We start from the raw sequence: 25,486 nt of genomic DNA on the forward strand, positions 1-25,486 counted from the left end.
ATAGGTTTGTTAGCCTGTTTGTAGCCTGAGTCCACAGGAAAGATAATCAATGGAAACGTCATCACTTTTCTGTTTTTAAATTTACGAGTTTAAGATAGCATAATATGCTATCTATTATAATGTATTATATTATGTTCATGTCATAATTTATTGCATAACATATTATGTTATATTCATGTAATATATTATATTTATATCACTGTCAATCTAGTATCTAGCCATAGATGTGAGGTTTACTCCCACTTTGGGAATTTATTGCCTTATTTAAGTCTGTATAGCTTGAAAAATCATTCTCTTTTATCATGATGGCATTCTTTACCAATAGTGAAGAGTAAAGTAACTGAAGGCTTATTCACAATGAAATTTTTGCTAACACCGAGATTTAGCTACCGTTAATTGGGCCAATCAGATTTTCTCTTAGAATTTTTTGATTGGATCATGCTTATCAGAAAATGTAACCACCATTAAGTTTTCCAGGGTGAATTCATGGCGCAAGTGGTACAAAGAACTTTGTTTTTACTGAGATTTGGAAATATTTAACGACAATGGGAATATTTTTCATTTTCTGATTTTCACGCAATTATTATTGTCTTCTTGTTTTTTGTGGGGATTATGCTCTCTGATTTCGGATTTGCAGATCCGAATTGTAACTGACAATATTCTAACTTATAAATGAAGAATTACCCCTGCCATTTAGTAAAGCTATTTTAAATAAAACTAAGAAGGAATAAAATGAAAAATTGAAACGATTTTATTTTAACAAAATTTCAAAATATTATCTGCTACTTCTTCTTAGTAAGTTTTTCTCTCTGCTTTTTCTTCTTTATGTTTTTCTTTGTCTGTTCCATTTTCTTTTTATTCATTGCTTTAGACTTGTGTAAGATTCGTGTGATTTTCTTGTTGACGGCTTTTTGGATCTGTTTTTTGCTTTTACAAACTAGACCACCATGAAGAGCCGCCTTTTCTTCTGCTTCGTCCTCACTAGAGTCATCTAGCAAAGCCTAAAAAGATTAAATAATAACAAAAAACAATTACAGCAATTGTTGGCCAACATTACAACTTTCCACACTTTCTATGAGCTAAGTTAATTATTCTGACAAATCAGGCAACACTACCACGTTGCCCATAGTAAAGTGCCTTATGGCTTCAACGTATTACTATTGTTTTTCTCCCAAGGGGTACTTCGTATGGAAGGCTTGGCCGAATAAACTTCGGAAGGGACTCGTTCGATTGAAAATTCAAAGTTCTGATACCCTTTTTAAGAGTCAAAAGTGATCGAAGGGCAACCTATCCTCCTCCTATGCCCTTTCCATCCAAATGCATCCGATCAAAATTTTGAGATATCCATTTTTTTTCAAAAATGATTCAAAGGTCAAATAATTAAGTCTACGGGGTCGACAATACCCCCATAGCCCCCAGGGCAAGTGCTCTAAGTTATGCAAGTTACCCATTTTTGAAGTATATAAGGTTTTTATAGGGAAAAGAAGGCATGTTTACTCATTGGTCTCCAAAGAGCCTTAGAGTAATAATGCAAAATTTTAAGGAAATGTTGAGAGAGCTGCTGAATACAATCAGAACGCACTATGTACTTGCTGGTTGTAAAAAGGGAATATCACCAATATCTAAATAATGGATAAAGTTGTCCAGTTATAACTCAGACGGATTGGAGGCCAACCAGCGCCCTTTTCTCTCCTTGTCCTTTTTAGTTGCCCCCTCCGCTCATTACTGATCAAAATTTAAAATTGTCATTTTTTTTTAAATAGTCAAAAGGTCTAATACCAATGCCTCCAAGGATGCCGTGCCCCTCCCCCCAAATAGGGCAAAGATTGTATATTCTACAATTTATTCATTGTTTACATGTTTGATTTATCGTTGGGAAAAGAAAAAAATGTTCGATTCTGGGTGGATCCGAAAAGACTAGGAGATTAAGGTGAAACTTGGAGAAAGTTGAGGGGTATGTTACACTAAATCAAAAGGCACTATATGCATCCAGTTTATCAAAAAGGAGAGTGCAATATCTAAGAACAGCAGAGGGAATTTCGTTGAACCTTTCAGGACATGATGAGCGGGATAATGTAAAGTGTTTGGAGGTCTGACAGCACCCCCTCAACATGCCTTTTTTAGCTGTTCTCCCTCGAAAAACGTTCGATCGAAATTTGAAAATAATCATCTTGTTCAAAACAGTCTAAGGGTCAAATAACTATGCCTATGGGGATCACATGACCCCCCATGGCTTTTGAAAGAGCTATAGAACACAATCAAAGCACGCTGTGTGCATACTGGTTGTCAAACGGGCGTATCAGCAATATCAAAGCAGCAGCTGAGGGTACTGAGTTGAAAATCTCTTCTGTTGAGAGAATGTTGAAGAGTGATCAGAGGTATCTGATCAAAATTTTGAAAAAGCGAATTTGTTTAAAAATAGTAAAAAAAAATTCCAGTAATTATACCTCTGGGGATGAAGTACCCAGGCCAGGGACTGTAAATTATGCAATCTGCTCTTTTTTACATGCAGGATTTAGCATTAAGATAAAGGTGATGTTTTGATTCTGGATGAGTTCGAAAAGGCTAAGGATATTAAGGTTAAACTCTGGAGAATGCTGAGGGACATATTAAACTAGATAGTATGTGCATCCAATTTATCCAAAAGGCAAATCTCCAATATCTCAAGAAGAACTGAGGTTATTAAGTTTAAGTTTTCAGGGCCTGTTGAGGGGGGTGTTGAAGAATGGTCGGAGAGCAACCAATCTCCCTCCCATTCCCTTTTAAGTTGCCGTTCTTCCAAAGATATCTGATAAAAATTTTGGAATATCTCGTTCAAAATAGTCGAACATCTAAGCCTCTGAGGGTGACATAACCCCACAACCCCTGTGGCAAGCGATGCAACTTATGTAAGTTGCCCGTTGCTTATATGCGAGATTGGTTACTAGGAAAAAGGGCCACGCTTGATCTTGAGTTTTCAAAAGGGCTAACGGTTTTAAGATAAAACTTTCCGAAAATGTTGAGGACTTTAAAGGGCTGTCGAGAGGGATGTTGAAAAAAGTTCAATTAGCCCCCCTTCTCTTACCCTTTTAGAAAGCCCCCCCTGAAAACACACAGAAATCTTAAAAGGTAATTTTATTCAAAATCGCCACAACTTCTAATACCTATGCCTCTAAGAATGCGATGCCCCTACAGCCCCGGAACAAGAGATATAAAATAAGCTGTTTGTCCGTTTCATAGATGCAGGACATATCATTGAAAAAGGGGGTAATGATTGATTCTGGGTATGCCCGAAAAGAATGAGTGTATTGAGGGGAAATTTAGGGAATGTTGAGGGGTTGGGTGAGCTAAATCAAAAGAAAGAACCTGCATCCAAGTTATCAAAAAGGCGTATCTGCAATATCTTGCGAATTGGTAAGGACATTAACTTAAAAGTTTTGGGGCCACTATTAGTACTACTACTACTGCAGCCGTAAACGCGACTGGCTGCGACTGCGACAACTTGCAATTGTGACTGTATGCGAATACGGCTACATATATTCGTGACTACTTTCAGGGAATGATGAACAAAATCAAAACGCACTTTGTGCATTGGGATTGTCAAAAGGTTGCATCAGCAACACCTCAGGAACAGCTGAGGACATTTATTTGAAACTTTCAGGGTATGTTGAACTGTGCTTGGAGGACAAAGGGCCATCTTGTCCTTTTTATACCCCCTCATCACTGGTCAAAATTATGAAATAGCCACTTTGTTCAAATTACCCTAAAGGTCTAATAACTATGCCTCTGCGAGGGATGTTAAGCAAAATCAAAAGACACAACATGCATCCACGTTGTGAAAATGGAACGTCTGTAATATCTCAGAAATAATGAAGGGTATTAAGTTGAGACTTTCGGAAAATGTTGAAGGGAACACTATGTGTATCACAGTTGCCAAAAGGGCTTAGGTGGAATATATCAGGATCGGCCAATGGTATTTAGTTGAAACTTTCAGGGGATATTAAACTAAATCAAAAGATTCTATGTACATCCATCTTGTTAAAACGATGTGTGCAATATGTGAAATATCTCAGGAAATGGTTAGCATATTAAATTGAAACTTTTAAAGAATGTTGAGGTGGAAGTTGCACTCGAATAAAATACAATATGTGCATCCCGGTAGTCAAAGTGGTGCATCTGCGATTATCCAAGGAAAGGATAGTGGCATTTAGTTGAAAGTTTCAGGGAACGTTGAAGGGGTGTTGAAAGAAATAAAAATACGCTAGTTAGACCTAATAAATTAGAATCGAATATTAAAATTCTTAACCCAAAGACATGAATACTGAATAAATATTCATTACATTAACCAATGACAAACTTTGGCAATCAAAAACGAACAGAATTTTTTTTTTTTTTTAACTTTCCGAAAAAGAAGTTCTTAAATAAAAGTGGAGCAATATCAAACTAAAGATCAGCAGAAATTAGGTCCTATAATAAAGTAAACTCAAAACGATGGGAAATTAAAACAAATGATCATATAGAACATAAAGATGAGAGATGCTAATATAGATGAACAAATAAACCTTAAAACAAACAAAATTACTTCAAGTTTAGCTACTGCCTCCTTCTCCCTCCTCTAACCGTAAAGGTTCTAAAACCTATTGCGTCATTTGACATTTACCAAAAACAAAATATACTATACAAATTTTTCTATATTTGTAATTAAAAAAAAAAATTAAAAAACAAATCTTGCATTGCTGACTTTCCAGGGATTAATATCATTATATATTCAGTTTATTTTCATTAGTTCTTTCAAGTCATTTTTATTATTATAGCAAATTTGTTTTTTATTTGTTGTCGATGGTTTTAAAAAACAAAGCACACCGCTCAAAACACAAACCGTTTTTAAATATAAATAAATAAAGATTTAATTGGAATGAAATTTAATCTTGAATATTTGAAATTCCAAGAATTAATATCATTTTATATTACATGTTCAGTTTTCATTGTTTCTTTACAGTCTTCTTGATTATTATGGAGATTTATTTTTTATTTGTCATGTATATAATGAAAAACAAGATCAAACTGTTCAAGATACATATAGTTTTCAATACAACGCAAATAACGCTATAGGCTTTAGAAATTTTACAGTTAGAGGAGGGGGAAGCAGGCAGTAGCTAAATTCATGCTTGAAGTAACTTTTTCCGTTTCAAGTTTGACTTGCATATTCAAATTAGGATTTGAATGATTTTGTGTACTTCATAGCTTGGATGTATCATTTGAATAAAGATTATGTAAATTGTCTTGTGTCGTGATGACAAAATTAATCATGAATCTCACAACAATATAATTTGGAATCAAAACCAAGTTTGGAACTCAATAACAGATAAGAAGCTTTGACGGTGCAGAAAGTTTATGGAATTCTTCATATAGAATATGTATGAAGACAATGAATGCATATATTATCAATAAGATAACAGAAACTATTTGTTAGAAGAACTATTTGTTGGACGAAATATAGTAATTTTTTCACCCTTACAGGCGTATCAACTGTCTGCAAAATCCTTTGTCTGTGGTAATGACTTGTTATCACTCCTTATCTGCTATTCCTCAGTGCAATGCTGAATTATTTGTAAGACAATAAAATCCTCGAGGGGCGCTACTCCTCAAGGTCACCCTTAACACTTAGGAGATGACTCTGAAACAAGAGTTTTTGAAAGGCTGAGGATAAAACGTTAAATGATTTCCACAAGAACTGCCATATGATAGTTTTTGTTCTTGTTTGACTGACCCTTTATCATGGTTACAGCGATAACTGCAACTGTTTAAAGAGCGAGCTCCAGCCCATGGTAATAAACGTTTTAAAAATACGATTTTTTTAAATTGCAAAAAAAAATGAGAAAAAAAATCCATTTGGAGCTGATTCAGGAATGGTAACTATTATTTCTACTGCTTTTAACAGTAAAATGTTATTTTGAAAACAATAATACGAGAATTTTGAACGAGCATCAAACACCGTGTAAATGGCGCTGCATCAAGATAAAAAGTGAACCATTTGAATCATGATAATCGAAAACTCCATACATGTAGATTTCAGCCCCCCTGCCTGAACAGCAGCTAGCCGGGTACTGCAACATCTGAGATGGATAGGTCACGTGTTACGGATGATAAATTGTTCTCTCTGGCCATCCACCTGGGACTCGACGAAAAGCAGGCCAAACTGTTGCGGCTGGGAAGAGATTTACAAAAAGGATTTAAGGAACATTGGAACTTCATAGGAGGAGGTTTAGTGTGAAGGTCTGAATAGACTGAGGCGGAGAAGCTGTGTTAGCCTCAAGTGACTTGGAAATACATTGAGTTGCGACTATTAGTAGTAGTAACATTTATTATTACAGCTTATTATTTTGCAAGCTGGGATTGACTATATTTAACTACAAACGATGTCACGAGGTCCCACTCTCCTTGGTAATGATTCACAATCAGTCGACGTAGAAAGCACCAACAGACAATTCGAAGCGTCCTAAATCAAAAAGATTATTGAAGAAAATCACTAAATCAACCATAAAATCACTAAAATCTAGCTTTTTTACCGAGTGGCAACCCTGCCCACCGATCATTCAAAGCAATCAAGATTATCGATTCCAACTAATATACGTTAAGAATAGTAAGACCTCTTCTGCCTGGCAATCCAATCTGTTTCTTGGATGTTACTGTTTCATAAAGAGTCTTAAGTGTTAATACTGATGGCTACTACCACAACTAAAAAGTCACTACAGCATCAAGCCCCCTAACACTACCATAGCTCTGCACACTTCTCCTCTGCCTGAGCCTACGCTTCACTCTTTACCCGATGCATGAAGTTCCGATTTCGTTTAAATCCCTTCTTGTGATCCCTTACCCTGCCATTGGGTGACTATCTATATTCAGATTGGTCCCCAATGAATGGCTAAAAGGTTTTTTCACTCTGAATTTTTAACAGGCAATACCAAAAAAAGAAAGGACAATGGAATTTACCTTTTCTGGGAATTACAAGTTTTCTAATACAGTTTTCTTTAGTAAAATTTATGTCTCCTTAAAAGTGAGCTAGACTTTAGACTTCAGATAATTCCTTTTTAACTTATTTTCTTCCTTTTTTATTTCCTTTTAATTTTTCACTTTTAATTGCCACCCAAGATTTTAGAAAAATATTTTTTTCAAAAAAAAAGCCTTTCTTTCTAAAATTCAAAAAATAATGGTTTCTTGTATTTAAAAAAAAAAAATCTTGGCCCTCTGAATTTTGGTGAATTTGAGTGCACTTTGAAGGGGAAGAGGAGGTTTAAAACAGCCTTTCCGAGCTCTCGTGAATTGTATAACTGTCACAGATATATCACAACATCGCATCTATCCAATAAGAAGTAGTTGGCCATGACTGGTACCAGAAACTGGTCCCAATAAACTCAGCAGATATAGAAAGCCCCATTCCAACTTGACATTTCACATTTTTACTTTAGAAACTGATTCAAAGAGCCTGGGGTTTTTCCCGTAAGTTTTAGTTGACTTATTTTATAAATTTTATTATTTTATTGTTTATTCTTCCTTTATAAATATTTATGCTGCTTTTATTTCATATTTTTATCTAATAGAGACTTTGACCTCGCAGTCATTATGTAAAAACACTTATATTGCAAATATTAATTTTTAAACGATCAGACATTAACTTTAAAGGAATCTGGGGGTAACAAATAACACTATTAGTATTGTAGACATACTAGACAAAGGAACGGCCCTGATGACTAAGGACATGCTAGATACTTGATGTAGAGACAGTAATGTAGGAATAATTAGTATTACATTGTTGGGGACAATTGAAGTAGAGAACTGTGCATATAGTCCTATGATGTACGACATGACATAGGAAATGTGATTTTATACCTTATTTGGTCCAATAAAGACATTCTGTTCAGAAAGAGGGTCTCCACTGAGATCTGTTATTGTTACAGTTGCATCTTCTTTTTCTTCTATAATAGGTTCAACTAAATGAGCCACTTCTGGGACCGTCCTTTGGTTCTTTCTTGCCAGTGCATATTTTTCCCTGAAATAATTGAAAAGCATATAGAGCGCGCATACATGCAAAGAGAGTTCTGATTAAAATCGTCCTATTTATCATTTAGAAGTTCCCTCTTTCATTATTCTCATATTTCTCCTAGCCAAGATGGAAAAATAATAGAGAATCTAACAAAAAGGATTTTCCCCTTTAGATGTTCCTATATCCCTTGTAAAAAAAAAACTATGATCAAAATGATTTCAATAACACTACCTAGCACCATTGGTGCAACTGAAGAAACTGTTGAGCTTCCTCAGAGCAGGAAACTAGCGTTGATTACTCCCGCCACGAGAAAAGGGTGTAAAGATGGATCTTATCGAATCCATTCTATCCCTTAACCTCTTTTTCCAAAAATATACCAAATCTTTCATCAGTGATTGGGTAATAGAAACCACAATATACCAAATTAATACGAAAATTTACTATATTAAAAATACATTAGCATGTCACAGCCAAATGAACCTTTTTCAATAGAATTTCTAACTCACCAAAGAATCCTAAAACACAGCTAAATCACATCCTGCTTGATTTTCGAAATTTTTTCATCCCAATTATTCATAATACCATCATTGGTAAGCTTTTAAGTCGTTTCCATTTTGAGCCTTTCCTAGTAACAGGATAGACTAATTACGTCTGGTTTCCGGAACTGTTCCTTTTTTATATTCTATGCTTTTTTTCTCCTGCATTCCCGCCCACTGATCCTTGTGTGTGTGAGGGGGGGGGGGGGGTTAGATATTTGATGTTGTTTGTTACACAATGACAAATATCGTTTTATTATTCAAATTAATTTCTGAATAAATCTATCTATTTATCCAATGGTTTGCATTCAATGAGGTACTTGAATGCAACGAATAGGATAGGAGAATTTCCATTCATTTTCCATAGATGATAGTTTTCATGGTTAGAGGAATCCCCTATCAATTTTTTAACAAGAAGGTCAAAGGAGGCTTTACTTGGTCCTCTTCTTTCTTCTAATCATGATGAAGATCTTCGCCTCTGATTTTCCATTTAAATGGAAATATGCTGATAACATGTTATTTCTCAAATTAGCAACCACAAAAATAAAAAGCCACCCAGTGAATGTTTTAAGTTGTGACATCTACCTTATCAAAACTTCTGGCTGGGTAAACAACACAACAAATAAATACTTGGTTGATCACATCTAGAATCATAATATAACTACGGCATAAAACAACAAATAAATACTTGGTTGATCAAATCTAGAATCATAGTACAACTAAGACGTAGAACAACAAATAAATGCTTGGTTGATCAAATCTAGAATCATAGTACGACTAAGGCATAGAACAACAAATAAATGCTTGGTTGATCACATCTAGAATCATAGTACAACTAAGACATAGAACAACAAATAAATGCTTGGTTGATCAAATCTAGAATCATAGTACAACTAAGGCATAGAACAACAAATAAATGGTTGGTTGATCAAATTAGAATCATAGTACAACTAAGGCATAGTTGTACTCTATGCCTTAGTACAACTAAGGCATAGAACAACAAATAAATGCTTGGTTGATCACATCTAGAATCATAGTACAACTAAGACATAGAACAACAAATAAATGCTTGGTTGATCACATCTAGAATCATAGTACAACTAAGGCATAGAACAACAAATAAATGCTTGGTTGATCACATCTAGAATCATAGTACAACTAAGACATAGAACAACAAATAAATGCTAGGTTGATCAAATCTAGAATAATAATATAACTAAGGCATAGAACAACAGGTAAATACTCGGTTGATCACATCTAGAATCATAGTACAACTAAGAAATAGAACAACAAATAAATACTTGGTTGATCAAATCTAGAATCATAGTACAACTAAGGCATAGAACAACAAATAAATGCTTGGTTGATCACATCTAGAATCATAGTACAACTAAGGCATAGAACAACAAATAAATGCTTGGTTGATCAAATCTAGAATCATAGTACAACTAAGGCACAGAACAACAAATAAATGCTTGGTTGATCAAATCTAGAATCATAGTACGACTAAGGCATAGAACAACAAATAAATGCTTGGTTGATTACATCTAGAATCATAGTACAACTAAGACATAGAACAACAAATAAATGCTTGGTTGATCAAATCTAGAATCATAGTACGACTAAGGCATAGAACAACAAATAAATGCTTGGTTGATCACATCTAGAATCATAGTACAACTAAGACATAGAACAACAAATAAATGCTTGGTTGATCAAATCTAGAATCATAGTACAACTAAGGCATAGAACAACAAATAAATGCTTGGTTGATCAAATCTAGAATCATAGTACAACTAAGGCATTGAACAACAAATAAATGCTTGGTTGATCAAATCTAGAATCATAGTACAAATAAGACGTAGAACAAAAAATAAATGCTTGGTTGATCAAATCTAGAATCATAGTACAACTAAGGCATAGAACAACAAATAAATGCTTGGTTGATCACATCTAGAATCATAGTACAACTAAGACATAGAACAACAAATAAATGCTAGGTTGATCACATCTAGAACAATAATATAACTAAGGCATAGAACAACAGGTAAATACTCGGTTGATCACATCTAGAATCATAGTACAACTAAGAAATAGAACAACAAATAAATGCTTGGTTGATCAAATCTAGAATCATAGTACAACTAAGACATAGAACAACAAATAAATGCTTGGTTGATCACATCTAGAATCATAGTACAACTAAGACATAGAACAACAAATAAATGCTTGGTTGATCAAATCTAGAATCATAGTACAACTAAGGCATAGAACAACAAATAAATGCTTGGTTGATTACATCTAGAATCATAGTACAACTAAGACATAGAACAACAAATAAATGCTTGGTTGATCAAATCTAGAATCATAGTACAACTAAGGCATAGAACAACAAATAAATGCTTGGTTGATCACATCTAGAATCATAGTACAACTAAGGCATGGAACAACAAATAAATGCTTGGTTGATCACATCTAGAATCATAGTACAAATAAGACTTAGAACAACAAATAAATGCTTGGTTGATCAAATCTAGAATCATACTACAACTAAGGTATAGAACAACAAATAAATGCTTGGTTGATCACATCTAGAATCATAGTACAACTAAGACATAGAACAACCAATAAATGCTAGGTTGATCACATCTAGAACAATACTAGAACTAAGGCATAGAACAACAGGTAAATACTCGGTTGATCACATCTAGAATCATAGTACAACTAAGAAATAGAACAACAAATAAATGCTTGGTTGATCACATCTAGAATCATAGTACGACTAAGACATAGAACAACAAATAAATGCTTGGTTGATCACATCTAGAATCATAGTACAACTAAGGCACAGAACAACAAATAAATGCTTGGTTGATCACATCTAGAATCATAGTACGACTAAGGCATAGAACAACAAATAAATGCTAGGTTGATCACATCTAGAATCATAGTACAACTAAGACACAGAACAACAAATAAATGCTTGGTTGATCAAATCTAGAATCATAGTACAACTAAGGCATAGAACAACAAATAAATGCTTGGTTGATCACATCTAGAATCATAGTACAACTAAGACATAGAACAACAAATAAATGCTTGGTTGATCAAATCTAGAATCATAGTACAACTAAGGCATAGAACAACAAATAAATGCTTGGTTGATCAAATCTAGAATCATAGTACAACTAAGGCATGGAACAACAAATAAATGCTTGGTTGATCACATCTAGAATCATAGTACAAATAAGACGTAGAACAAAAAATAAATGCTTGGTTGATCAAATCTAGAATCATAGTACAACTAAGGCATGGAACAACAAATAAATGCTTGGTTGATCACATCTAGAATCATAGTACAAATAAGACTTAGAACAAAAAATAAATGCTTGGTTGATCAAATCTAGAATCATACTACAACTAAGGCATGGAACAACAAATAAATGCTTGGTTGATCACATCTAGAATCATAGTACAACTAAGACGTAGAACAACAAATAAATGCTTGGTTGATCAAATCTAGAATCATAGTACAACTAAGGCATAGAACAACAAATAAATGCTAGGTTGATCACATCTAGAATAATAATATAACTAAGACATAGAACAACAAATAAATGCTAGGTTGATCACATCTAGAACAATAATATAACTAAGGCATAGAACAACAGATAAATACTCGGTTGATCACATCTAGAATCATAGTACAACTAAGACATAGAACAACAAATAAATGCTTGGTTGATCAAATCTAGAATCATAGTACAACTAAGACATAGAACAACAAATAAATGCATGGTTGATCAAATCTAGAATCATAGTACAACTAAGGCATAGAACAACAAATAAATGCTTGGTTGATCACATCTAGAATCATAGTACAACTAGCCTAAGACATAGAACAACAAATAAATGCTAGGTTGATCACATCTAGAATAATAATACAACTAAGGCATAGAACAACAAATAAATGCTTGGTTGATCACATCTAGAATCATAGTACAGCTAAGGCATAGAACAACAAATAAATGCTTGGTTGATCACATCAAGAATCATAATGTAACTACGGCATAAAACAACAAATGAATGCTTGGTTGACCACGTCTAGAATCATAGTACAACTAAGACAGAAGAACAAATCCATGCTTGGTTATTCAAATCTGAAAACATAAAATCCTTAGGTATTCAAAACTAAAATCACAAAGGGAGTAAAATCTTATCCAACTTTGTCATCTTTATAAAGAGGCCTAAAACAATAAAGTTGAGTCTATATTCAACGTTTTCTGAGAAACTGGGGTGGAAAACTTTGCAGTGCAGACTATGTTGCCATTTCATTTTTCCGATTCCAGGTTTGGCATAAAAATACCCCAATAAATGGGCCGGCAAGCCGTAAATCAGGAACTGAAGAAAGGTTGTTCCGATTTCTGGGAGGCTTATCAAGCAATAAATTTGAAAAAGAAACTATGGGACTTACAAAAAAAGATAAAAAGGCTTCAAAAAACTCAGAGAAATGGTTAAATGAAGAGACTTTCTCACTAATTGAAATCTGGAAGGACAAATTTTATAACTGAAAAACTGGATAATAAAAAAAAACTGGGAGACTGTTAGCAATCTTCATTATGAATGTAGACTGCTACCTGTCTCCTGATTTTTCGTTCCAGTTTTCAAGAAAACACTAAATGTGGACGCACTCTAACAGACAGCTTTTTAGCCTAACCGGTCAAGCACAAAGCCGTAAGAAAAGAATAAGAAGGTAGATTATCAAATTAATTCTTTTACTTACTGTGCTTCTCGCTTTGCCTTTTTCAATTCTGCTTTTACTTGCTCTTCAAGTTTCTTCTTGTATTTTAGTTTCCTTTCCACTTTTCTTTTGTGAAAACCATTAAGGAAATCTCTAGAAAGAGTATTCGCTCAAAAGATTATCTTAAATAATAGCAGAGAGTAATGTAGATCTTTGAAAAATAGTGTAAGGCTGATGATTTCCTTGCTGAGTTTGAATCATGCCTTCAGAACTAGGAGATTCGGGTTAAGCTTACTGGTGTAAAAAAAATCTAGCATCCGGCATGTTTGACCATATTAAAGCAGTGTAGGGCGAGGCGTTTTATTTGAAACTGAGCCTACCCTGGAGAGCCTCTGAGTGTTGGCTGCAAGTGCAGGCAGATTGTGTGTCACTTCATAGGAGACAGTGGGAGTCATATGAGGAGGATCGCTTAGGAGAAAAATGGGCATGTCCACTTTTTGGGGAGTATATTTCGTAAATATTTACCAAATTATATTATTGAGTTACGACTAAAGTGAATATACCACTTGATGCCTTTTTTAATGCTCTTAATGAATATAATAATCATTTTTGTCGGAAATGAATTCTAGCCCCCACTCCTATATATACCAATTCAGGGTATATATTTGCACATTAGGGGGGTGGGGGTAATTTTATTTCTGATGTACATGAGAGGTAAGTTTAAACTTTCCCCCATCCCCCTAATGTGCAAATATTTACCCTGAATTGGTATATATAGGGGTGGTCCGACAAAAATGATTATTATATTCGTAAAGAGCATAAAAAAAGGCATCGAGTGGTATATTCACTTTAGTCATAACTCAATAATATGATTTGGTAAATATTTACCATATATTTTCTGAGTAATTGCCAAAGCTTAGGCAATTCAAGGAAAAAATACCTTTAGTTTTTTCCTGGAGCTGCTCATAGGCATTTTGAAAACTACTTTTAGATACTTAATTATTGCAGTAGGAAATTTCATGACTCTCAAGTCCAGAGGCAGCAAGTAGTCTCCCTCTCTATGCTGGTCAGCTGCTAAAGTACGGTAAGTATCGTTTTGGCTATTACAAAGCAATATCCCAGGCTCGTAAGTACATTATACTTTCTGGGTCATGGAGATCCCGAGTCCTTTTTTTTATAAGCATGAATTAGATTTCTGCAAAATACAAATCAATCATCTCTATGGCATATTTGTGAAGATTATGAGTTAGAGCAATAAAAAACAATACGATCAGTCATCTAACATCACTCTTACTTTCAAATTTGTATAATAGTGAACTAGATCTAACAGTAGAGACTATGAAACAAATAGAGTAAAATACCAATATCTAATTTTTTTTTCAAGCCTTTCTTGAAAAATTAAGTCTTTCTTTTTCAAACAAACAAACTTTATGGTGAATTTTAAATTTTTTAAATTTTTGCAATCAATTTGTAAATTTTTGCAATCAAACTGCAGGCTTGATCTAACTTTTCTCAGGTACCACCTCTAAAACTGGCCATTGAGTCTAGCCATTCCCAAAGTCAAATTTCAAACACGATTTAGGAAATTCTTAGATTTTTTAGAAAAAAAGCTTATCTTGTCCATTGTAAAACTATGTAATATTACATTTGTAATAAGAAAGTCACGGCAAATAAGAGAATATATAATGTTTCTTAGACCCTCACTGGATTGATAATAGTTTTTTTTTTTTTTGTAACAGAGAGACAAAGTCACTTACACATCATATTACATGTATTTTTTTAACCTATGGCCAAAACTTAAGAATCACCGGAAAATTAACCAAGAACAAAACAATACCCCCTTTAAATAAAAGTTTTTATTGTTTAAAAAAAAAGAGTTGTGAGAAAGAGTCAAACTTTAGAGTAAAGAGTGAGGCGTTGAGGAGGGGACAGCCCCTTTCACATACGGAATGATTTCTGTTCGTTTTAAGTTTTAATGTCGTTCCTTACTTTCAGTTAAATAAAAAAAAACAAGTTTTTTAAACTGAAAGTAAGGAGCGACATTAAAACTTAAAACAAACAGAAATTATTCCGTATATGAAAGTGGCTGTCCCCTCCTTAACGCCTCGCTCTTTACGCTAAAGTTTTTTATTGTTTTAAAAAATAAAGTTGTGAGACAGAGTCAAACTTTAGCGTAAAGAGCGATGCGTTGAGGAGGGGAGAGCCCCTTTCATATACGGAATAATTTCTGTTCGTTTTAAGTTTTAATGTCGCTCCTTACTTTCAGTTTAAAAAACTTGTTTTTTTTTATTTAATTTCTGATCGTTTTTTAGTTAATGCAGCTTTTATTTTGGCTAACCGTCATTGAATAAATAAACGAAATTTGCATAAAAATTTTACTTTTCTTTTGCTAAATGGATGTCTTTACAAATTAACTTACGTAACTAACTTCTATATTCGTATATTTTTCTTCTGGCAAAAAATACAAAGTTGCAGATTTTTACAGATATGAGCTTGAATACCTACGTAATAGGGTTTTCTGATACGCTGAATCTGACGGTGTGATTTTCATTAAAATTCTTTCACTTGTAGGGGATGTTTCCCCCCTCTTTAAAAAATCTGGTAAATTTTGTCAGGCTCGTAGCCTTTGATGAGTAATACTAAACTTAATAAAATTTATATATTTAGAATCAGCATGATAAACCCATTCTTTTGATACATTTATTGACATTAAAATTCCGTTTTTAAAGGTTTCGATTACTATTGAGCCGTATCGCTTGTTTTTTTATTGTTTTTTTTTATTACGTATATTTTATTACGTATATGAGGGGGTTATCCCCATAGTGAATACAACCCTCATTAAGTTAAAAGTTAAAAAAAAATTTGATTAAAAAAACCCAGAAAAACAAAGGCCGTTTAATTATAATAGATAGCTCTTTTTAAAGCACTAAAAAAAACTGTAGCGTAAAGAGCGAGGTATTGACTCGGGGGATAACCCACTCATATACATTATAATTTCTGTTCGTTTTAAGTTCTAATGTTGCTTCTTACTTTCAGTTGAAAAAACTTGTTTTTTTTATTTAATTTCTGATCGTTTTTTAAATAATGCTTGGAAATCCGGCGTCCCCTTCATAGAAATGTCCCTTACCCCAAAGAAACATCATCCACGGAAATATTCTCCAGAGTAACCCCCTCATCTAGCCCCCCCCCCCTCCAGAAAAAAAAACCTTCCTGAAAATGTCTGTTTACTTCCCAATAACCAATAAATAATGCTGGAAAGTCCGGCACCCCCTTCATGGCAATTTCCCTTCCCCCATGAAAACTTCCTTCATGGACAGATCCTCCAACATAACCCCCGACCCACCAATCCCTCCTACTACCAGAAAAAAATCCTCCTGAAAACTTCTGTATACTTCCCAATAACCAATACTATATGTTAAAATTGGGTAAAGTTCATAATTTTAGCCCTCCCCCCGGGGACTTTTGGGGATCAAGCCATCCTAAAAGACATATTTATAATATTTTCGACCATGCTGAACAAAATGGCTATCTCAAAATTTTGATCGGGTGACTTTGGAAAAATAATGAGCATGGGAGGGGGCCTAGTTGCCCTCCATTTTTTTTTGTCACTTAAAAAGGGCACTAGAACTTTTAATTTCCATTCCAATGAGCCCTCCCACGATATTCTAGAATCACTGGGTCGATACGATCACCCCTGGTAAAAAAAAAAAAAAAAAAAAAAAAAAAAAAAAACACGCATCCGTGATCTTTCTCCTGGCAAAAAATGCAAAATTCCACATTTTTGTAGATAGGAGCTTGAAACCTCTATAATAGGGTTCTCCGATACGCTGAATATCATGGTGTGATTTTCATTAAGGTTCTATAACTTTCAGGGGGTCTTTCCCCCTAAAAGCATCCAAATTTTCTCAGGCGCATAACTTTTGATGAGTTGGACTAAACTTGATGAAACTTATATATTTGAAATCAGCATTGAAATCTGATTCTTTTGATGTATCTATTGGTATCAAAAACCGGTTTTCTAGAGTTTCGGTTACCATTGAGCCAGGTCGCTCCTTACTTACAGTTCGTTACCACGAACTGTTTGATTAAAAAAACTTGTTTTTTTTATTTAATTTTTGAACGTTTTTGACTTAATGCAGGTTTTGATTTTGGCTCACCGTACATGAATAATTAAAACAAAACTTGAAGATTAATTTTACTTTTATTTGGTTAAATGGCTTTCTCGAAACTTGTTTAGTTTTATTTACGAACGTTTTTATTAGTAATAAATATACGTAACTTACGAATTAAATTACGTAACGATCTTCTATATTCATATATTTTTAATACGTATATTAGAGGGTTCGCTCCCTAGTCAATACCTTGCTCTTTAAGCCAAAGGTCGAATTTTGTTCCAATTCTTTAAAAATGACCCCTTAATCACAAAGGCCATTAATTAGAATAAATAGCTCGGATGAAAGTACTAAAAAATCTTTAGCTTAAAGAGCAAGGTATTGATTAGGGGGTGAACCCAATCATATGCGTAATATTTTCTGTTCGTTTTAAGTTTTGATGTTGCTCCTTAATTTCAGTTGAAAAACTCGTTTTTTATATTTAATTTCTGATCTTTTTTTTTAAATAATGCTGGGAAATCCGGCGCCCCCTTCATAGCAATGTCCCTTCCCTCATGAAAACTTCCTTCATGGAAAGACCCTCCCACATAACCCCCGACGCACACCCCCCCCCCCCCAAAAAAAATAGAAAAAAAAACCTTGAAAACGTCTGTATACTTCCCAATAACCAATACTATATGTTAACATTGGGTAGAGTTCATAAATTTCAGCCTTCCCCCCAGGGACTTCAGGAGATTAAGTCATCCTAACAGACATAGTTATCGTATTTTCGACCATGCTGAACAAAATGGCTATCTCAAAATTTTGACCAGTGACTTTGGGAAAAAATGAGCGTGAATATGATGATGTGATTGTCATTAAGGTTCTATAACTTTTTGCGGGTCTTTCCGCTTTTTTCTAAAATCAGCCAAATTTTCCCAGTCGCGTAACTTTTGATGGGTAAGACTAAACTTGATGAAACTTAAATTTTTCAAATCAGCATTAAAATCTAATTCATTTGATGTATCTATTGGTATCAAAATTCCGTTTTTTAGAGTTTTGGTTACCATTGAGCCGGGTTGCTCCTTACTTACAGTTTGTTACCATGAACTGTTTTATTAAATAAAAAAAAAAGTTTTTTTCAACTGAAAGTAAGGAGCAACATTAAAACTTAAAACGAACAAAAATTATTATGTATATGAAGGGGGTTGCTCCCCTCCTCAACACCTTGCTCTTCACACTAAAGCTTTTTAGTACTTTTAAAAACTGTCTTATTGTTCTAATTTAATGGCCTTTGTGTTTCAGGAGTCATTTCTTAAAAAATTAGGATAAAATTCAAACTCTAGCGTAAAGAGCGAGGGGTTGAGAGGGGGGGCAGCCCCCTTCATATACATAATAATTTCTGTTCGTTTTAAGTCTTAATGTTGCTCCCTACTTTCAGTTGAAAAAACTTGTTTTTTTATTTAATTTCTGATTTTTTTTTAAATAATGCCAAGAAATCTAGCCCCATCTCCACGGAGAAACCCCCTCTCCATGGAAATATCCCCTAGACAATTAAAGCAAGGTGAAAATTTACCCGGACAATTACTCTTAACCACTCTGAGCGTAAAATTGAGACAGGATATTTCCTAAAAAGAATTTTGTGGAAGAATTCTGGCAAATCCCTGCAGTGTATAATTTCCACTGACAAGTTCACTCTGGAAAACTTCCCTCCCCATGGAAAATTCCCCTTTGGAAAATCCCCAGCAGAAAATTTGTCCCCCTCCACCCCAAAAACGTATGCATGCATCCCAATAACAAATACTATGCATAAACATGGAGGCCTAGTTGACTTGACTTAAGGCTCCTGCTGGTGGTCCAGTGTAGAGAGAGATGAGACTCTTTGCCTCCATTCCGAACGGTCCTGCGCAAGCGTGACTGCTTCTTGGAGATCAGTACCGATCACGGAGAAGTACTGGGTAAGGCTGTCCCTCCATCTGAACCGGGGTCTTCCACGCGGGAGCTTCCAGCCATGTTGAGGAGGATCAAAATTAAAAGTATGCTGGCGGGTGCTTCTTCTGGCATGCAAATTAAGTGGCCAAACCACCATAGAGTTCTTATGGCGAGCTGACGAGAGTTGGGGGTCTGATCCATTAGTGTCAGCAATCTGGTGTTTGAGACAAAGTCGTGCCACTTGATCCCTTCAATTCATCTTATGAAGTTTGTTTGGGCCACATCTATGGCTTCACGAACAGAAATAGCTGCCGGCCAAGTTTCAGCACCATAGAGAAGGACTTGCGTTACGGGCGTGTTGTAGATCCGCATTTTTGTTTTTCGGCTAATATTGGGCTTTGACCACAAGGAACAGCATAATCGAGCCATAATAGACGCAGCTTTCGCGATGCGCGACTGGACTTCCATTTCAATTGAGCCGTTATCCGAGACGACAGATCCAAGGTAAGTAAAATACTTGACAATTTCGATAGTGTGCCCTAAAACGTTGAATGATGGTGAGTTGGCGGAATTTCCTGCTGGGCCGATGATCATTATTTTTGTTTTTATTTTGTTTACATATTAGCTGGCAGCTAATATGTAGTCCCACTTTCACGGCTTCTTCCGACAGTGTATTGAGAGCTGCCTCGAGTTCAACTGCAAAAGTGCAAATCAGGGCAATATCATCTGCAAAGTCGCAATCGGCTAGGACTCTATCGCCATATTTCCGTCCGAATTGGAGCCGATTCGTGTTTTGATCCATGACATAATCAATCACCGCGTTGAAAAGTTCAGGAGCACCAACACAGCCTTGCCTTACAACAGTATCTATCTCGAATAGTGGGCTTCGGCGACTATTAACCTGGACGGAGCTTTTTGTACCAGTATAGAGTACCTTGAACAGGCAGCAACATTTATCAGGGAGTCGAGTTCGTTTTAGTATCAGCCAAAGGGACTCACGGTTAATCGAGTGGAATAAACTGTTAGATTAACTTTTAAATGGCCAAATGTTGACAACACTTTAACTGTGAATAACAAAGAAATCTTTGCGGGACCATTAAACCTGAGACAAAGTGGGCCATTCCAGGTAGTATTTATAAAGAGACCTATATCACACAATATGTTATAGAGACTTAGGTCACACAATTACCCTCTGTATGATATCCTTTTCTGATAAAACTTCAAACTTCTAATCAAACAGTTTTGTAGATATTTTTTCTACATACTGGAACCCTTTTCAAACCGAAAGTCTTTAAATTAAGCCTTCTGGAGTAGAAAGTGTTTTTTTCTACAAAAACTGTTGAATCATCAGTACCTTTACCATACACCCCCAATGGAAAGATTCTCTGGCAGAAAATTTCCCCATGGAGAATTTCTCCAGGTGTTAATTCCCCATTGAGAATTTATCTGGTGGAACCCCCCCCCCCCTATGTAAAACTCCCCAGAGAATTCCAATTCTGCTGAAACTTTCCCCTGGACAATTCCTCCAAAGCATCTCCACATATAAAATGGGGTTGCCAATGAAAAATAAGACCAATAAAACTAATCTCATACACAAATTCTGGCAAATTTCTCCTTTTTAAAACTTCCTCTGTAAAGTTCACCCTCCAAAAACTTCCATCCCAATGGGAAAATCTCCCCACAGAACATACATCCCTGGAAATCTGCCTCCCCCCTGAGAATGTCAGTATACTTCCCTATAACAAATACTATATGTAAGTAATGGGCAAATTTCATAGTTAGCAGCCCTTCCTCTGGTGGTCCTGGGGTGCCATGTCACCTCCAAAGACATAGTTTTTGTACTTTTCAACTGTTTCTAAACAAAAAGGCTATCTCACAATTTTGATCAGGAAACTTTTAGGAAAAAAGGGCATAGGAGGAGGCTAGTTTCCCTCCAGTTTTTTAGGTAACTTGAAAAGGGTACTAGAACGCTTAATTCCCATTCAAATGAGCCCTCTCGAGATATCCTAGAACCATTGATTTGATACAATCACCCCTGGCAAAAAAATAAATAAACACACATCTGTGACCTTTCTTCTGGCAAAAAATATTAAATTCCACATTTGTGCAGACAGGAGCTTAGAACCTCCAGAGTAGGGTTCTTTGATACGTCGTATCTTATGGTGTTATTTTCATTAAGATTCTTTGACTTTTAAGGGGTGTTTCTCCCTTTTTAAAAAAATCTAGGAAATATTTTCAGGCTTGTAGCTTTTCTTGGGTAACACTAAACTTAATGAATATTATATATTAGAATCAGCATAATAAGCCAATTCTTTTGATATATCTATTGTGATCAAAATTCCATTTTTTGGTTACTATTGAGCTGTGTCACTCCTTACTTACAGTGTGTTACCACAAACTGTTTGATAATGAATTAGATTTTACAATTCATTGCAAACCTTACAAAATACAAACATTATTTGTCTTTTATGTTAAATCACCCAATTCAAGTTAAAAGCAGTGTAATTATTTCTTTAGTTGATTAGGCATTAAAAAAAAACCTTACCAAAATACATAAGCAGTGAACTCATCTTCATAAAGGATATTTTAAGTGGAAATGGATATCCTGAAAAGATAAATTACTCAAACAGAAGAAAACAGAAAGAAAAAGCTAATTGAATTGAGAATAATGTAGGAGGATGATTTAAATAAAAATACTAAATACATAATTTTACTGTAGGCTAAGTTCAAATTTTATAACAAAATGGTGTAATTAGGCTATTCTAAATCTAATTATTTTAAACAATGGTGATTTTTTTAAATCAAACAGTTTGTGGTAAGAAAATATAAGTAAGGAGCAATCTGGCTCAATAGTAACCAAAACTGTAAAAAACAAAACCTTGATACCAAAAGTTATATAAAAAGACATGCCTTATTATGCTGATTTGAAATATATGAGTTTCATTAAGTTTAGTCTTACCCATTATTGGCTATGGGCCTGAGAAAATTTGCTTGATTTTCAAAAAAAGGGGGAATCACCCGTAAAAGTCTTAGAATCTTAATGAAAATCACACCATCAGATTCAGTGTATCAGAAAACCCTACTGTGGAGATTTTAAGCTCCAATCTGCTAAAATGTGGAATTTTGTATTTTTTGCCAAATACAGATCACAGATGCATGTTTTTTTTTCTTTTTTTTTTTTTTTAGGGGAAATCATATCAAATCTGTGGTCCTATAATATGCCTATTGCGAGAGGGCTGATTCGCAAGGAAACTAAAAGTTTTGATGTCCTTTTTAAGTGACCAAAAAGACTGGAGGGCAACTAGGCCCCCTCCCTTGTCCCCATTTTCCCAAAATTTTCTGATCAAAATTTTGAGATAGTTGTTTTGTTCATTATAGTTGAAAGGCCCAACAACAATGCCTTTGGATATAACATGACTCCCCACAGCCAGGGGTGTTCCAAGGGGGGGAGGTGGGGAGGGGCGTGCTGCCCCCTAACTTTTTGGCATTTGGTAAAATTTTTGCTGAAGGCAAATATTTGGGAGAAATTTTGCAAAATCACCCAAAATTTAGCAAAATTCTTGGTTTCTGTTGAAAATTCAGCATAAATCAGGTATCAATTCAGTAAAATTTTCAAAGATCCCCCCCCCCAATGAAGTGAGCCACAGGATGCTCCTGCCCACATCCCCTAGGAAAAGGTCTTTAAGTAATAAAATGTGCCCATTGTTTATGCATAGTACTTGTTAGTGGGAAGTGTGAATACATTTTATGGTATGGGGGGAGGGGGAATTTTCTTCTTGGGGATTTTCCATGGGAGGAAAGTTTCCAGGGGGTGAACTTGTCAGGGGTTATTATACACTGGGGGAATTTGCAAAAATTCCTATACAAAATTCTTTTTATATGTCTTGCTTTCTCTTTTCCATCTTAATTTTACATGTGGAGTTGTTAAGAGTAATTGTCCTGGGTACATTTTTAACATGATTGAATTGTCTAGAGAATATCTCTGTGGGGAGGGTATTTCTCCATGGAGGTGGGGCCATATTTCCTGGGATTATTTCAAAAAGGGTTAAAAAATTAAATAAAAAAACAAGTTTTTGCATCTGAAAGTAAGGTGCAACAATAAAACTTAAAAGAAACAGAAGTTATTACATATATGAAGGGGGTTACCTCCTCCCCAACGCCTCACTCTTTACACTAAAGTTTGAATTTTGTCCCAATTCTTTAAGAACAACCCCTGAAACACAAGGGTTGTATAACTAGAACAATAAGAAGCTTTTATAGCATACTAAATTTTATCAACTATATTCTTTGAGGGCAACCACCATTCTTAACCTTTGCCCTGTTCTACAAGCAACCTTACTAAATTCAATCAAGAAAAAAGATTTTACCCTAATTTTAAGTGTTCAATTTCTTTTTGGCTGATTTTAGTTTTTGAAAATGCAATTCCTGTTATTTCAGAATAATTTTAAGCTATATCATGGGTTTTATCTTAAATGTGAGAAAATTTTTTATAACCTATATCTTTAAAACATGAAATTCTAGTTTAGCAACTTTTTGCTATCAAGGAAAGGGGTTAAGAAAATGAAACTTTCATGGATAGGTCTACAGACTAAATTATATCCTGGGAAGGTATTTAGAAGCAATTACTTCCAATCATTCTCCCTCTAGCAGGGCACTGACCTTTGATGACCTTTAAAAATCTTTGTGTTATAAAAGTGAAACCTTACAAAATAGATCTTCTGCTTCAATGAAGTATAACAAAGCAGTTTTCAGCTTTACAATTTTGCTCAATCTTAATTGATGAGGTTCAAAGGATCTGAAGATACATTTTTTTATTTTAGAAAAAATGCATTGATATGGCTTAAAATTCTGCTCAAATAACAAGAATTCCATTTCCATAACTAAAACTAGAGAAACAGAAACTAATAACTGAAAAGTAAGGTAAAATGTTGTTTTGTCAAAATTTCCATAGGTACCTATCCAGTAGGCAAATTTCTAAGACTTAAAAATCAGAAGAGGGTTAACATAAATGCTTGGCAATACCTTCACAGAGTATGTTTTTTTGCACTGAATTCATTACTGAAATTTTTGTTTTCCTAACCTAACCCCTTTCCAAGATAGCAAAAAGTAGCTAAACAAGAATTTTGCCAAAGATCTATTATACAAATTTTCACTGTTATAACAAAGATTACATAAGTTTATCAATGGCTACTGTCCTCTGGATAGAGGGTTGTTCTTGAACCTAAATTCTATCCTATCTATCTAGCTCAACAGCTTTCTTGAAAACATAAAAATTAAAGCTGCTGTCAAATTATACCTTCTAGCCTTTTCATCAAATGTTAGGGAGGTTTTAGTTGCTCTATTTTTCAGTCTCTTTCCTCTCATTTTGCTTCAATCAGCTAGATTTAATATTTCACTTTTCTTTTCCTGTCTTTGTGAGATTCTTTCCTTTCCTTTTTTATGCCTTCATTTTTCTTTTTGAATTAATTTGGGTATTCAATTTCGACTGAAATTGCCACAAAATTGAAAAAAATGTGCCGCTTACGATGCTTCGCATCGCTCATGGGCAGCTCGTGGGCTACTTTTCGGCAAATAAGTCATAAAAACACAAAAGCGGTGATTTTTCTTCCTTCCAAATAATCGCAGATTCTGTGTCCTGTAGGATGTTGGGTACATAAAATTTTTCTACGCGTCTGCCGTTGTAATTGTTGAGAGCCCAGATTCGACCAGGAACCGTGACTTTTGAAAACCTAATTGCATTCATTATTTTGGGACCGTATCTGTTTGAACCAAGAGTAGTCACTAGATCAAAAAGACAGGTCTCTTCCAACTTCTTTCTGCCAGTGGACTAAAGTCTTTCTTGAAGCGTAAAACGTTTATTTCACTTTCGGGTTGCATGCGTCATCTTGTTCACAAGATCCTCTTTGATAAAAATCTGCACAATTTTTAGTAGGGTTACACACTCTTACATAACAATCAGGTGAAGGAATGTTAATAGGGTTAAGCTTTTTCACCACCAGTAATATATACTACAAAAAAAGTAATGCAGCTAAATTTTAACATCATTGATACGCTTTGCAGTGGAAATATTGTCAGTGATTATGCTCTGAAAATAAATGTTCAGTGTATTCCACTATTACAGTAGCTCCATTTCAAGGCAGCGTATCTTAGACAAATAGAGAAT

At 34.7% G+C, this 25,486-nt stretch overlaps 1 protein-coding gene across 1 annotated transcript; it reads right to left on the reverse strand.

Annotated features, from left to right (window-relative positions):
- Positions 1-728: 728 nt before the first annotated feature.
- vito (nucleolar protein viriato) lies at positions 729-24,756 on the reverse strand. Its single transcript, XM_089103358.1, has 4 exons — positions 24,620-24,756; positions 13,343-13,453; positions 7,870-8,029; positions 729-1,001 (listed from the first exon to the last, which is right to left on the reverse strand). The coding sequence occupies exons 1-4, from the start codon at positions 24,685-24,687 to the stop codon at positions 783-785; spliced, it is 558 nt and encodes a 185-aa protein (XP_088959484.1). The 5' UTR covers positions 24,688-24,756; the 3' UTR covers positions 729-782.
- Positions 24,757-25,486: the final 730 nt, after the last annotated feature.

The sequence above is a fragment of the Artemia sp. Qi Xiang Cuo genome, chromosome 17, assembly GCF_049724085.1.
Source record: "Artemia sp. Qi Xiang Cuo chromosome 17, ASM4972408v1, whole genome shotgun sequence".
Lineage (NCBI taxonomy): Eukaryota > Metazoa > Arthropoda > Branchiopoda > Anostraca > Artemiidae > Artemia > Artemia sp. Qi Xiang Cuo.

Excerpts from the sequence above, each read along its gene's own strand:
- vito (XM_089103358.1), bottom strand. The coding sequence starts at position 24,687 with ATGAGAGGAAAGAGACTGAAAAATAGAGCAACTAAAACCTCCCTAACA. Across the intron at positions 13,454-24,619 it reads TTTGATGAAAAGGCTAGAAG|AGATTTCCTTAATGGTTTTC; the intron begins GTATAATTTGAC and ends TACTCTTTCTAG. Across the intron at positions 1,002-7,869 it reads TCTTTATTGGACCAAATAAG|GCTTTGCTAGATGACTCTAG; the intron begins GTATAAAATCAC and ends TAATCTTTTTAG.